Source organism: Pogoniulus pusillus, chromosome 32 (assembly GCF_015220805.1).
Source record: "Pogoniulus pusillus isolate bPogPus1 chromosome 32, bPogPus1.pri, whole genome shotgun sequence".
In the NCBI taxonomy this organism is placed as follows: Eukaryota; Metazoa; Chordata; class Aves; order Piciformes; family Lybiidae; genus Pogoniulus; species Pogoniulus pusillus.
Genome location: NC_087295.1, coordinates 2,105,890 through 2,120,190, shown reverse-complemented (window position 1 = coordinate 2,120,190; position 14,301 = coordinate 2,105,890). Strand labels below are relative to the sequence as shown.

At 50.8% G+C, this 14,301-nt stretch overlaps 1 protein-coding gene across 3 annotated transcripts in view; it reads right to left on the bottom strand.

Annotated features, from left to right (window-relative positions):
- The window catches only part of BMPER (BMP binding endothelial regulator), a 161,703-nt gene that overhangs the window by 127,824 nt on the left and 19,578 nt on the right, over window positions 1-14,301 (bottom strand). For all 3 annotated transcript variants that reach the window (XM_064169888.1, XM_064169889.1, XM_064169890.1), the window contains exon 3: window positions 8,412-8,511. In XM_064169888.1, the coding sequence (XP_064025958.1) occupies window positions 8,412-8,511 (100 nt within the window). The remainder of the gene's footprint in view (window positions 1-8,411; window positions 8,512-14,301) is intronic.

Here is a 14,301-nt window from a genome sequence, read left to right as displayed (position 1 = left end):
CAGCCTCGTCGCCCTTCTCTGCACTGCTCCAGCACCTCAGTGTCCTCCTGTGCTGTGCTGGCCAAAACTGGGCACAGCATTCGAGGTGTGGGCTCAGGAGTGCTGAGCACAGGGGCATGAGCACCTCCCTGCTCCTGCTGCTCACACCATTGCTGATCCAGGCCAGGATGCTGGTGGCCTTCTTGGCCACCTGGGCATACTGCTGGCTCATGTTCAGCTGCTGGCCACCAACACCCCCAGGCCCTTTCCACCGGGCAGCTCTCCAGCCACTCCTCCCCCAGCCTGTGGTGCTGCTGGGGGTTGTTGTGGCCAAAGTGCATGACCCAGCACTTGGCCTTGTTAAACCTCATGCAATTGGGCTCAGTCCATGGCTCCAGCCTGTCCAAATCCCCTCTGCAGAGTCCTGCTGGACAGCCAAGATGGAGCCAACTCTTGCTAAATACCTCTGCGTGTGCTTCACCGGACGGGTCTGGTACCTGCGGCACTGCGTAGAATCAAAGGCCAGGTTGGAAACCAGCAACTGCAAAATACCTTGCATACCTGCTCCCCAATTATGCTCTTTCATTTAAAATGTTTCCTCTGTAGGGGAGCTAATGACCTTGGGCTACTCTGCGTGTACAGATGTGCATGGATTCGCAGCTGAAGGATTAGTCTGGTCGTGCCAGCATGCAGGTGCTTTGTCTGTGCAGTTGCCACTGCTCTCACTTGAAGTGCACCTCCAAGCTACACTACAAACCCTTCTGCCCTGCAGCAGCACCAGCCACAGTCCCTGTGCAAAGCAGCAATGGGGAGGGGAGCCCAGCTCCACCTGACTGCAAGCCATTCCTGTCACTCATCATGCCTGTGAAGAGAGGCTGAGGGAGCTGGGGGTGTGCAGCCTGCAGAAGAGGAAGCTCAGGGCAGAGCACAGTCTCAAGCTGTGTCAGGGGAAGTCTAGGCTGGATGCTAGGAGGAAGTTGTTGCCAGAGAGAGTGACTGGCATTGGAATGGGTCTGAATGACTTTGCCAAGCCAAATATGGTAGACCTTTAACCTGAGAACAGCTCAACTGAGTCGGCACAAGGAGTGAGACAAGTTGCACTCAGCTGAATTTAGATGAGGCTCCTAAACTTCCATGGTATGAGTAGAAGGGCTAGGAAAGCCTGAGTGCATGTTTCTAAGTGTCAGCTGAGGGACTGGTGCATTGGAAGTGAGGTACAATAACACTACCTGGTGTGTTAGAGTCATAGGATCAACCAGGTTGGAAGAGAGCTCCAAGCTCAGCCAGCCCAACCTAGCACCCAGCTCTGGCCAAGCAACCAGACCATGGCACTAAGTGCCCCAGCCAGGCTTGGCTGCAACACCTCCGGGCACAGCCACTCCACCACCTCCCTGGGCAGCCCATTCCAATGCCAATCACTCTCTCTGACAACAACTTCCTCCTAACATCCAGCTAACTTGCAGTTAGCTACGGGTTTTGCTCCTACTACCTACTTAAAACTAAATCATTCAAATAAGTCCTGGCCAAACAGGCAAGCTGAAAGCTCCTTATCTGAATTGAAGACTTTGAAGCTGGCAGCTTGTTGTAGATGCAGTGGAAATTGCTAATTACCTTCTTGTCACCTCATAAAGGCAAAATGATCCTCTAGATCCGAGTCATTCCTGTCCAAACAATGACAACCTAACAGTCAAATAACCTCTAATTTACTAAGTTAGTACCTTGGTTTCAATGTTGTGCATGCTTTACTTGGACACCTGAGCTTCAAACGTTAACAAATCAGCCTTTGGCCCCATTTAATTTGCAAGAGTGCAGTTTAATTCTCAACCAAGCGTCCTGGCTCAGAACTTAACTGGAATAACCCAAAGAGGCAAATTAGAGCAGATTTTACTACTGGCATGTGGACAAGTTGACAATCAGGAAGCCATTAGCCTTTCCAAACCCAGTCAGGTTGTTAAATGAGTCTCTTTTTCCCTTCCCTGGAGACCCCCTCTGCCCCCCAGCACAAAGCCACACCACGAAGATAGAGAAGCTGAGTGCAAGAGACAGTTTAGCCATGGTAAAAGCCCAACCAGTGTCCTCAGGAGCTCATTAAAACCAAGCCCTTTATTACTCAACTTGACATTGCCTAATAAGATTCCAGAAGAGACTTTTTTGCTTAGTTTAGGCTAATGAGAATTTTATAGCCAAGTCATTTCCTCATCCTCCCAAGAGAAAGTGATAGATTGGTGCACAATAGCCTGGCTCCCTCATCCCTCATTTATTCAGCATCTTTCCTCTCCTATTAAGTCTCTTCCTTGCTTTCCTTTCACTTCCTATGAAAAAAACACCACCAAAACCAACAACACACCTCTCAATTGGGATGCAAAGTAAACCTTAGGAGAAAGAAAGCAGTAAACCTTAGGAGAAATGTTTTATTTAGTGCTTGATATACTGATCCTCAGGGAGATATTCAGGCATGCTGACTCTAAATACCAGTCCTAACGAAACAGAAAAGCCCAAACCAACAACCAAAACCCCAAACCAGAAAGAAAAAACAAAACAAAACAAAACCCACCACCAACCTGCACACTCTGGCATGAAAGCTCTTGGCCAAAATAAGAGAACTTTGAGCCACACATACACCCATCACAAAATATGTTTTCACATGTCTTAATGATGGTAAAGACATTGATAGCTACTAGAACACTCAGCTTCCCCTTAGAGAACCCTGGGGTTTATCAGTCAGCACAGAAGCAAGGAGGCACAAAATCTCCCATGCTTAAGTCCAAGCCATGAGAAACCAACTTTAAACCAATTAAACCTATCTGAATCATAGAATCAATCAGGCTGGAAGAGACCTCCAAGATCATCTGAGCTCATGTTTGCTGAGCAAATAACACCAAAGCCATCAACGCTTCCCAGTTTGCACTCCTTGTGCTCCACTAGAACTGAAGTCACCTTCCCAAATGTCTTGGTGTGTCACAAATAGGTAGAGGCAGGAAGAGGTAGACAGAGAGAGGGAGGTAGGGAAAAAGAGAGAAGTAGGGAGAGAGAGGGAGAGAAAAGTAGGGGGAGAGAGAGAGAGAAAAGTAGGGGGAGAGAGAGAGAGAGAAAAGTAGGGGGAGAGAGAGAGAGAAAAGTAGGGGGAGAGAGAGAGAGAAAAGTAGGGGGAGAGAGAGAGAGAAAAGTAGGGGGAGAGAGAGAGAGAAAAGTAGGGGGAGAGAGAGAGAGAAAAGTAGGGGGAGAGAGAGAGAGAAAAGTAGGGGGGGGGGAGAGAGAGAAAAGTAGGGGGGGGGGGAGAGAGAGAAAAGTAGGGGGGGGAGAGAGAGAAAAGTAGGGGGGGGGAGAGAGAGAAAAGTAGGGGGGGGAGAGAGAGAAAAGTAGGGGGAGAGAGAGAAAAGTAGGGGGAGAGAGAGAAAAGTAGGGGGAGAGAGAGAAAAGTAGGGGGAGAGAGAGAAAAGTAGGGAGAGAGGGAGAGAGAAAAGTAGGGAGAGAGGGAGAGAGAAAAGTAGGGAGAGAGGGAGAGAGAAAAGTAGGGAGAGAGGGAGAGAGAAAAGTAGGGAGAGAGGGAGAGAGAAAAGTAGGGAGAGAGGGAGAGAGAAAAGTAGGGAGAGAGGGAGAGAGAAAAGTAGGGAGAGAGAGAGAAGCAGGTAGAGAGATAAAAAAGTTGCTGTGCTTGATCTGTAAGAAACTCACGATTGAAAATGTTATTGAATCTTCAGCTGATACTTGATGTGTTTGCCAAGCCTGGAGGCTGGAGAGCCTGGACTGGATGATGTTGAAGGTCTCTTCCAAGCAGACTTATTTCATGTGATTCTGTGATCTCGTGCTTGTGAGGAGTGTCACCAGTGATGCTGCTTGGTAACACAATTACTTGCCATTTATGCCCAATTTTCTCACACCAGCAAAACTCATTCGTGATCAGGACAGCTTGCAGCTTCGAAGTTAGACACTGAGAGAAGCCCTTAGTGCAGTGTTAAGTGTCCTGAGACGTTTACACCTTGTTGTTCCAGGGAAATGCTGTGTGTGACTGCTGTGTGCAGCCTCCCTCCTACTTCACTGCACTGGATGCAATATCCACACAGAAGGTACAAGTACCTCCAGGTATCACCACGATATTCTCTCATGTAAGCATCCTGAACAGCTGCTCTGATACCAGAAGTCCAGGTTGCTCATGTCTGACTGAAAAAGCATTTATGACAACATGCCAAGACAGTTCACTACAAGCTTCTTGCATGAATGGAGTATGATATTCATCAAGGTAGCAAGAAAAGCTGCAATTTGAGGTGCTACTGAGCACAGAAGTGCACACCAGATGTGCGAGAGGTAGCGAATTGATGTGCTAAGAGTTAGCTCAAAGGAAGGATGGAGAGAGAGCTTTTTCTAGGCACAACCTGAAGTTCAAGCTGGCACCACAAGGATCCTGTCCTTAGCCACTTTTTGCCACTGTTTCAAAACCCCTGCCTCTACTTGAAACACTAAGGCAGTAACTGAATGAACCTTGAGACGAACCTCTGCCTCCAGCCTCAAGACAAAGGTCTCCTGGTTCAGAGCTGGAGCATAATTAGCGTGAGACAGAGAGGCACTGAGAAAGGACAAGAGAGAAGTGAAGGTGTCATTATATCCCCAAACCATCTCTTTCCATCACCAGTCTCCAACAGATGTCAGGCCTAGATTATTCAGACAAAGCTGAAAGAGATTTCAGGAGGAAAATAGGTCATTACCTTCCCAGCCCATCCCACCCTACCCACACCCCAGGGAGCTGGGGATGGTTAGTCTGAAACAGAGGAGGCTGAGGGCAGACCTCATTGCCATCTAAAGCTACCTGAAGGGACACTGTGGAGAGGCTACTGCTGGTAACTGGAGACAGAACAAGGGGCAATGGCCTCAAGCTGAGGCTGGGGAGGTTTAGATTGGACATTAGGGAAAAGTTTTTCACAGAGAGAGTGGTCAGGGACTGGAATGAGCTGCCCAGGGAGATGGAGTCACCCACCCTGGATGTGTTTAAGGGTGGTTTGGATGTGGCACTTAGGGCTATGGTTTAAGGTGAATCTTATAGAGTAGGGATCTAGGCTGGACTTGGTGATCCTGGGGGGCTTTGCCAACCTGCAATCCTGTGATTAGATTGCACCCTCGGCTCTGACAACTTGCACCAGAGCATCCAAAGATGGGCTGCCAGCTAGATAGTCCCACCAGGGCCCCACACAAAGGTTTCCCCCCAGTCAGCCTGACAGCAGGGCACCAAACTACTATCAGGTAGCTCATACCATGGGTGCTCACAGGCAAACAAAGTGCCAAATGTGTGTATGTCTCCTGCAGGGTGTTAGCAGGGTAGCCAGGACACTGATAAACTCATAACCTCCCTCCAACTTCCTTTGCAAGCCAGCCCTAAGAGTTGAAATTGGCTGCAGTCCTCAACCATAGTGTTTGATATCCTCTCCAAGAAATGCACAATTAGCTACAATATCTTTGGCTATGCAATATCCAAGGGAAGTAGCACTGCTGGTGCTTGGGCTGTGATTCCATTCTTTGGTGGACTCAATGTCAGTGAAGCATAGCACATGAACCTCTAAGGTCATTCATTTAAACACACACACAACCAATCCCAAACAACACCCCAAAGCCATAGCAACTCAAAAATTAACAAGGGCAGAAAACAATCACAGAATGGCTTCGGTTGGAAGGGGCCTCAGAGATCATCTGCTCCAACCTCCCTGCCATGGACAGAGACACCTCTCAACCAGACTCAAGTCTTCATCCAACCTGACCTTCAACACACCCATCCACGGCCTCCCTGGGCAGCCTATTCCAGAGTCTCATCACCTTAGACTGAAGAACTTCTCCCTCAGCTCCAGTCTAACCCTGCTCTCCCTCAGTTTCAAACCATTCCCCCGTGGCCTGCCTCAGGAACAGCTCCTTTACAGCCTTCCTGCAGGATCCCTTCAGGCACCAGCAGGAAGCTCTAAGCTCCCCCCAGAGCCTTCTCTTCTCCAGGCTGCACACCCCCAGCTCCCTCAGCCTATTCTCACAGCAGAAGCGTTGCAGCCCTTGGATCATCTTTGTGGCCTCCTCTGGACTCATTCCAGCAGCTCTGTGACATTCTTACGCTGGGGACACCAGAACTGGAGGCAGGATTGGAGGTGAGGTCTCAGCAGAGCAGAGTCAAGGGGCAGAATCCCCTCTCTTGCCCTGCTGCCCTCACTCCTCTGGCTGCAGCCTCTGATTGTGCATTGGAAGAGAAGGAGACCTGTGGACAAATTTTCTGTGCTGTAACAAACGTCACCAATTTTGTCCTTTCCCTTCCAGAGAAGGGTTCAGATCCTTAAGACAGGAGGGCAGACTACAGCGCACAGTTTTAGACACCTACTCAAATGGCAGTGGCCATTCACTCACTTCCTCAGGAGGCAGGAAAACATGAGGCTATCACAGAGAGCTGGCAGGAGCCCACGAGGCCTCATTAAGCTTTTCTAGGCTTTGGGAATGAAGTCAAGAAGAAAAAGCCATTAAGGTTCCAATGTCTTTTCTTCCTAACAGTTTGCTCACGACTAGATGAAATGCAATCAGCAAAAAGAAATACCTTCTTTTTTTTCCCCCTCCAATCCTGTTTCCCTTTTCCTCCTTGCATTCCCCATGGCCACTCTGGCAACTTGACAAAGAGTAACCAAGAACAAGTTCTGCAGGGCCAGGTCCTGCCTTGCAGCTGAACTCCACGAAGCGCTGCGCCTCCAGGCTGCTGTTTGCACCCAGCCTTGAGTCCTCAAACCCTTCCTTGGGACACTCATTTCAGATTTTACCCAGAAGAGAGCAGGAGCTTCAGCAGCATCTGCAATGGCAGGAGAGCATGCAGCTTCTCCACGGGTAAGAGGTGGCTTGGTTGGCCTCATCCTGTGTCACCAGAACAGCTGGTGACAAACTGTGGTGCCAGGACTGCTGTGGTTAGAGGGATACATACCTTGCTTGGCATCCCAGCAAGGGCAGGATGGAGAATCACCTCACACACACAGAGCGTTTTCAGACCTGTCCAATTCTAGAGTCCCTATGACAAGTGGGCTATGGAGGTGCTGGAAGGTGTCCAGAGAAGGGCCACAACCATAAGCAGAGGGCTGGAGCTGCTCTGCTATGAGGAAAGACTGAGGGAGTTGGGGCTGTTCGGTCTGGAGAGGACAAGGCTCCAAGGTGACTTTACTGTGACCTTTCAGTATCTAAAAGGGACTACAAGAAAGCTGGGGAGGGACTTTTTAGGCTGTCAGGTAGTGATAGGACTGGGGGGGATGGCACAAAGCTGGAAATGGGTAGATTCAGACTGGATGTTAGGAAGAAGTTCTTCACCATGAGGGTGGTGAGACTCTGGAAGGGGTTGCCCACGGAGGTGGCGTAAGCCTCATCCCTGGAGGTGTTCAAAGCCAGGCTGGGTGAGGCTCTAGACAGCCTGAACTAGTGTGAGGTATCCTTGCTCATTTGGAACTGGATGATCCTTGTGGTCCCTTCCAACCTTGATTCATTCAATGATCCCCTTATGGAAAAGAAAACTCAACACTCAGCCTTATCAAACCCATGCTTAGGAACCTTTTGCTGTAACAAGGGCACTGAACACCACCTGACAAATTCACTACATTGTATTTAAAGCGTCTAAAACTTACAACTCCAAATTCTTACTGAATCACACAATCAATCAGGTTGACAAAGTCCTCTAGGATCGAGTCCAACCTATCACCTACCCCTTCTAATTAACCAGACCATAGCACTAAGTGCCCCATCCAGCCTCCTTTTAAACACCTCCAGGGATGGTGACTCCACCACCTCCCTGGGCAGCCCATTCCAATGCCAATCACTCTTGCTGTGAAGAATTTCTTCCTAATGTCCAGCCTAGACCTGCCCTGGCACAGCTTGAGACTGCATCCTCTTGTTCTGACACTGGTTGCCTGGCAGAAGAGACCAACCCCACCTGGCTACAGCCTCCCTTCAGGCAGCTGCAGACAGCAATGAGCTCTGCCCTGAGCCTCCTCTTCTGCAGGCTGCACACCTCCAGCTCTCTCAGCCTCTCCTCACAGGGCTATGCTCCAGGCTCCTCACTGTCTCAGTAACACTTCCTTTTTTCCCCCAGTTAATTTCCTTTTAAGTACCAAACTTCCAGACAAGTCCTTGTATTGAGGCTTGCCAAACCTATTCCAAAGTCCCAGCAGAGAAGCAAACCATCAGCAGGGGCAACTAACAGCCCTCTGCACCCACCCAGGAGAAACACACATCCCCCACAGGTCTCTTCCGCCCCCATCTCAGCAGACTCTGTTCTCCTGCATTTGCATTTCCCCTGGGAGGGCAATAAATGACAGCACCTCCCAACAACTTAGCCCCTTCTCCCTCTCTGGACCACTCTCCCACCACTGGGGAATGAAGCAGCAGAGGAAAACAAAGAGAAGCAATGCCACAGGGAAAGAAGAGGAAGGCAAACACACCTTTGCAACGCTCACAGCAAGCTCCTCTCTGCTTAATGACCAGGGCACAGTCCTTGGAAAGCACAGGACACTTCTCCCTCCTGCATGTCACCTCCTTGTTCTGGAAGACAAAAACAGTTACAACATAGACAAGAGCTATGGCAAGCAACCCACAAGGCAATCCATGGCTACCAGTGCAGGAAATGGAACAGGAGAGCAGGAAGCTGCTCTTTTCCTTCAGGTTCAAATATATCCTCCTTCTCTCAAAGGAATGAAGTAGAAAGCAGCCTCTGAATTCTCCAGAAGCCCAGGTAAAGGATGTTTAAACTCTGCCTAGACAGCAGTTGTCAACCAGTACCCATCTGGAAGGAATAATAAACTGTACCAGTGCAGTACCTTCCAGATGGGTACTGCAGTGCAGTGCTGGGAGGTGATCTGCTGGAGAGCAGCCCTGTGGAGAGGGACCTGGGAGTGCTGGTGGAGAGCATCCATGGCACAGCAATGGGGGCCAACTGGGGGCCAAGAAGGCCAAGGGGACCCTGGGGCGCATTGAGAAGAGCATGTTCAGCAGATCAAGGGAGGTTCTTCTCCCCCTCTACTCTGCCCTGGTGAGACCTGATCTTGAATGCTGCCTTCAATTTTGGGCTCCCCAGTTGAAGAGGGACAGGGATCTGCTGGAGAGGGTCCAGGGGAGGGCTATGAGGATGATGAGGGGACTGGAGCAATGGATGGAAGCTGCAGCACAGCAGGCTCCACCTCAACACAAGGGGGAACTTCTTGACTGTAAGGGTCCCAGAGCCCTGGCACAAGCTGCCCAGAGAGGCTGTGGAGTCTCCTTCTCTGGAGCCTTTCCAGGCCTGTCTGGATGTGTTCTTCTGTGACCTGAGCTAGACTGTGTGGTCCTGCTCTGGCAGGGAGGTTGGACTGGATGATCTCTTTGGGTCCCTTCCCACCCCTGACATCCTGTGAGCCTGTGAACTTTAAGGAATGTCAACAGAAGATAGGCAGGCAGGAGAAATATTCCATTTACAGCCCACCTTGCCCCTGTGGTGTCAGCCCTTCTGACCAGCCCTGCCTTTAAACAAGGGCAGAAACAAAGACTTGGGGGAGCTCCTTTCAATAAAGTTTCACTACTTGACATTCCTGACCAGGAGAGCTGCTCTCTGAACTCAGCTCCACCTATAATTAGTAGCTCACTTCATTAAGTGACACAGGTGGCCATCTCCTAGCTGCAAGCACCCACCTCACCCACTCTTATGACTTAATTAGAGACCAACAGAGAAACAAATCAAAGGGCTAGAAAAACGTGAGGGAGGGAGCTGAAGGGAAAGAAGCTGAAGCCTCCCAGGTCCTGCTGGCTGGCTCCCTGTGGCCTTCATTCAAGGTGCCTGTGAAGGACAGGACACAGCTTTTATTACACTCCAGCTCTTTGTCTCCAAATCAGAGGTTTGGCTCTTCAAAGTCACTGCCTGATCTGATGGGAGCTATAAAGGCACTTCAGTCTTATCAGTGTAAATGAGGACTCCTCCGGCCCAGCCCCTGTGAAAGCAGCAGATGAGAATCAGGCTCTGAGGCGCAGCTGCAAAGGGACACAAACGACTACTGTAAAGAGCCAGGTCGCTGCTAGGTGCTCCTGCTCTGCATCACTCCAGCACGACAGAGCAACCATAAACGCAATTTAACGGGCAAGTTAAGCTGGATTTACGGCAGCTTAGTGGCTCTGGACTGGCACAAAGCAGCCACGGCACAGCTGCGCAGCTGGCTCCACAAGCTCCGTGTCAGAGCACGGGCTGAGAGCTCCACTCCCTTTACGTGAACGCAGTGCCCCTGACTTTGCCTGCACACAGCCTGCTGAACCCAGCTGCCTGCAGCCTGCACTCTAAAGGCTTCTGCTACGACCTGACTCTCTTTAACACCACTTTGCTCCAGGGAAGATTTCATAAACTTAGCGGCTCCATTAGCTTGATCTGTGGGGGAAAAAAACCCATCTCTTCTGCAGGGTGAAAGCAGGTGTGAAGGACGTGCCAGCTCCAGTTGAGAGGATGCTCCTCTGGAGAGCAGGATTGGCACAGCTGCAGCACGGACCCGGGAGATGCACAGTGCCCTGCCCGGCTGCGCTGAACCAGCCTCAAGGGGGCTGGCAGGCAACTGCTCCTTGGCCTTCCTCTTCAGAGCAGGAGATCGTTATTACTCCAGACAGCAGCGAGAGGAACGAGAGGTGAAACAGCTCCTCTGTACCTCACAACAAGGCCAATCAGCCACTGGAATAACCTCTCCAGGGAAGCAGTGGAGTCTCCAGCATGCGAGTCTTTCATCCCTCCAGGGAAGCAGTGGAGTCTCCAGCATGGGAGTCTTTAATCTCTCCAGGGAAGCAGTGGAGTCTCCAGCATGGGAGTCTAATCCCTCCAGGGCAGCAGTGGAGTCTCCAGCATGGGAGTCTTTAATCCCTCCAGGGAAGCAGTGGAGTCTCCAGCATGGGAGTCTTTAATCTCTCCAGGGAAGCAGTGGAGTCTCCAGCATGGGAGTCTTTAATCTCTCCAGGGCAGCAGTGGAGTCTCCAGCATGGGAGTCTAATCCCTCCAGGGCAGCAGTGGAGTCTCCAGCACTGGAGTCTTTTGAGACTCAGCTGGATGGGGTGCTGGGCCATATGATCTGGACCCTGGTTTTGCCAACAAAGGTTGGAGCAGATGATCCTTTAGGTCCCTTCTAACCTGGGATTCTCTGCAGCCCTCAACACAAGGACATGGAACTGTTGGAGCAAGTCCAGAGGAGGCCACCAAGATGCTCAGAGGGCTGCAGCAGCTCTGCTCTGAGGACAGGCTGAGAGAGTTGGGGCTCTGCAGCCTGGAGAAGGCTTCCAGGAGACCTTGGAGTGACCTTGCAGTATCTGAAGGGAAGGCTGAGGAGGGACTATTGACAAGGTCTTGTAATGACAGGGCAGGGATGAATGGGTTTGAACTGGCAGAGGGGAGATTGAGACTGGATGTTAGGAAGAAGTTGTTTGCAGTGAGGGTGGTGAGACACTGGCACAGGCTGCCCAGGGAGGCTGTGGATGACAGAAGCACCCAATGTGATCACATTCTGTGATTCTGTCATCCACAACCTCCCTGGAGGTGTTCAAGGACTGGACAGATGAGGCCTTGAGCAACCTGTTCCAGTGAGAGGTGTCCCTGCCTATGGTGGGGAGTTTGGAACTGGTTGAGCTTTGAGCTCCCTTCCAACCTAAACCATTCCATGACTTCATTTTGTTCCCTGATTCCCAGGGGAATCACATAGCCCAGCTTCCCAGGCAGCTTCTCACTCTCTCCTCTGAGCACTGCCTGCCTCTGCCCAAAGGTACATCCTGACATGGTTGTTTCTTGTTAGCAATGCCAAACTCTACTCACAGAATCACAGAACTTTAGAGGTTGGAAGTGACCTCCAAAGATCATCAAGTCCAAACCCCTGCCAAGGCAGGACCCCCTAGGGTAGTTTGCTCAGGAACACATCTAGGTGGGTTTTGAATGTCTCCAGAGAAGGAGACTCCACAAACCTCTCTGGGCAGCCTGTTCCAGTGCTCTGTCCACCTCACTGTAAAGAAGTGATGTTCCTACAAACCCAGCTTCAAAATGAAACCAGAGTCCACAGCCAGGAGAGAAGGGAGTCCACATCCTCCCCAGGCTGCCCAGAGAGGCTGTGGAGTCTCCTCCTCTGGAGCCTTTCCATCCCTGCCTGGCTGTGTTCCTGTGTGACCTGTACTAGATTCTCTGGCCCTGCCCTGGCAGGGGGGTTGGACTGGAAGACCTCTGGAGGTCCCTTCCAAACCCTAACATCCTGTGATATGTTCCAAAGGGTGAGTGTGACAGAGGTATTTCCAGTACCTGCTATCCACTGCTCCTGCTTGCCCCACATCACTTAAACCACAAATCTCCACTGGCAATGATGAGTTTGGTACCATGGAACCAATCCAGAGGGGCAGCCAGATTGGGATCTTACTCTTCTTCCCTTAGCACCTCACCACCAAAATTCTCTCCAGAAATGCTGTTGGTTTATCTTAATGCTGCATCTGGTGGAAAGCCAGGCCAGCAGATGTGCAGGAAAGGGTCAGTGCCCCACACTGATCAATCATAGGGCAGCATCAGATAAAGCAGGGCTGCTAAATCATTGTTTAGTCTACTGCAGTCAGGCATTATCCACTGGAGACCTGCTAGGCCCACTGGGTGCAAAAGTACAAAGATAAGACAAAGAGTAACTGTCACCTTTCCTTCACCCTGTCACCCAAGGCACTGCTTTCAAAGCCTGTTGTGCATCTGCTGGTTTCAGTTCTGCTGCCTTCTCTCCTCTCAGTCGACAAGGGCAAAGCAGAGGACAAGAGAGAATGGACTTGACCAACAAGCCCCTATCTGTGCAAACATATCCCCTGCCAGCCCCAGCAAGCACAACATCTCACTACCCAGCCCAGGCATACATGTAAGAAGTTGCTAAGCTGCATGGAGGAGAGCTGCCATACCAGAGCTCCATCTCTGTTGTCAACAGTATCGAATCACAGAATCAAGCAGGTTGGAAGAGAGCTCCAAGCTCAGCCAGCCCAACCTAGCACCCAGACACAGACAATCAACCAGACCATGGCACTAAGTGCCCCAGCCAGGCTTGGCTTCAACACCTCCAGCCACAGCCACTCCACCACCTCCCTGGGCAGCCCATTCCAATGCCAATCACTCTCTCTGACAACAACTTCCTCCTCACATCCAGACTAGACCTGCCCTGGCACAGCTCCAGGCTGTGTCCCCTTCTTCTGGTGCTGGCTGCCTGGCAGAAGAGCCCAACCCCACCTGGCTACAGCCTCCCTTCAGGGAGCTGCAGGCAGCAATGAGCTCTGCCCTGAGCCTCCTCTGCTGCAGGCTGCACACCCCCAGCTCCCTCAGCCTCTCCTCACAGGGCTGTGCTCCAGGCCCCTCCCCAGCCTTGCTGCCCTTCTCCAAACACCTTCCAGCACCTCAGCATCTCTCTTGAACTGAGGAGCCCCGAACTGGAGGAGAACAACTCCATCTCTGGAGTCACTGAAAGCCCTCAAGAGACTTGGATTTCTATTTCTGCTTGAGAGCTTTGCTTTGTTCTTGAGAGAAAACTTCTTAGATGACAACATTCAGAAGCCAAGGGTTATGGGAGGCAAGTGGGTTGTTTTTCTTCCCCACCTTCCTTTTGTTTAGAGTAGATTCACTCTGGCACTGAGAAGTGCAGAAGGGCTTCTAAACACATCAGCTGTTTGCTAAATCAGAAACCTGGGAGTCAGTCACAACCCCCAATGGGATCCCCAGATTCATAATAAATAACTTCTAATTCTAGTCCTGCAGAACAGTTCTTTTAAACAGATGCTTTATAAATTCACATCTGGGACTTTTGGGGTTTTTTTTATTGTTGTTGTTATGTAGTGCTCAGGCACACAGAAAGGGTGAGAAGCTCAGGTTTTCATTAGGGTTGGGAAAAGAGCTGTTTTTCAGGATACAAGGTCAGGCTGAGGCAGAGCAATGCGCTCGGGCTTGGCAATACGTTTGGCACTGGGATCCCAAGCTCCTTCAGAAAGGAAAAGTTAGGGAAGTGCCACAGGATTACCCCAGACTCCTCTCCTGTCCCCTCCCAGCTGCTGGAGACCTCCTGTTCCAGTGCATCTGGGAGAAGATCAGAACGTTTTGCTTGGTGCCCATTTCTCTTCCCTCTCCCATGCTTTGCTGGTGGGAACCAAAGGTCTAACTTGGCATGCAGAGGTGATGCGAGATGCCCATGCAGCACAGATCCATTAACCAGACCCAAACCCAGGCTTACTGCTCTGTCTTACCTTCCCTACAGCCTCCTCTCAACACAATTTGTTCACCTCCTGTTTTTACCTCCCATCAAAAGAACTCTGCACGAAGCAGCCCAGTTCTGGTGGCAA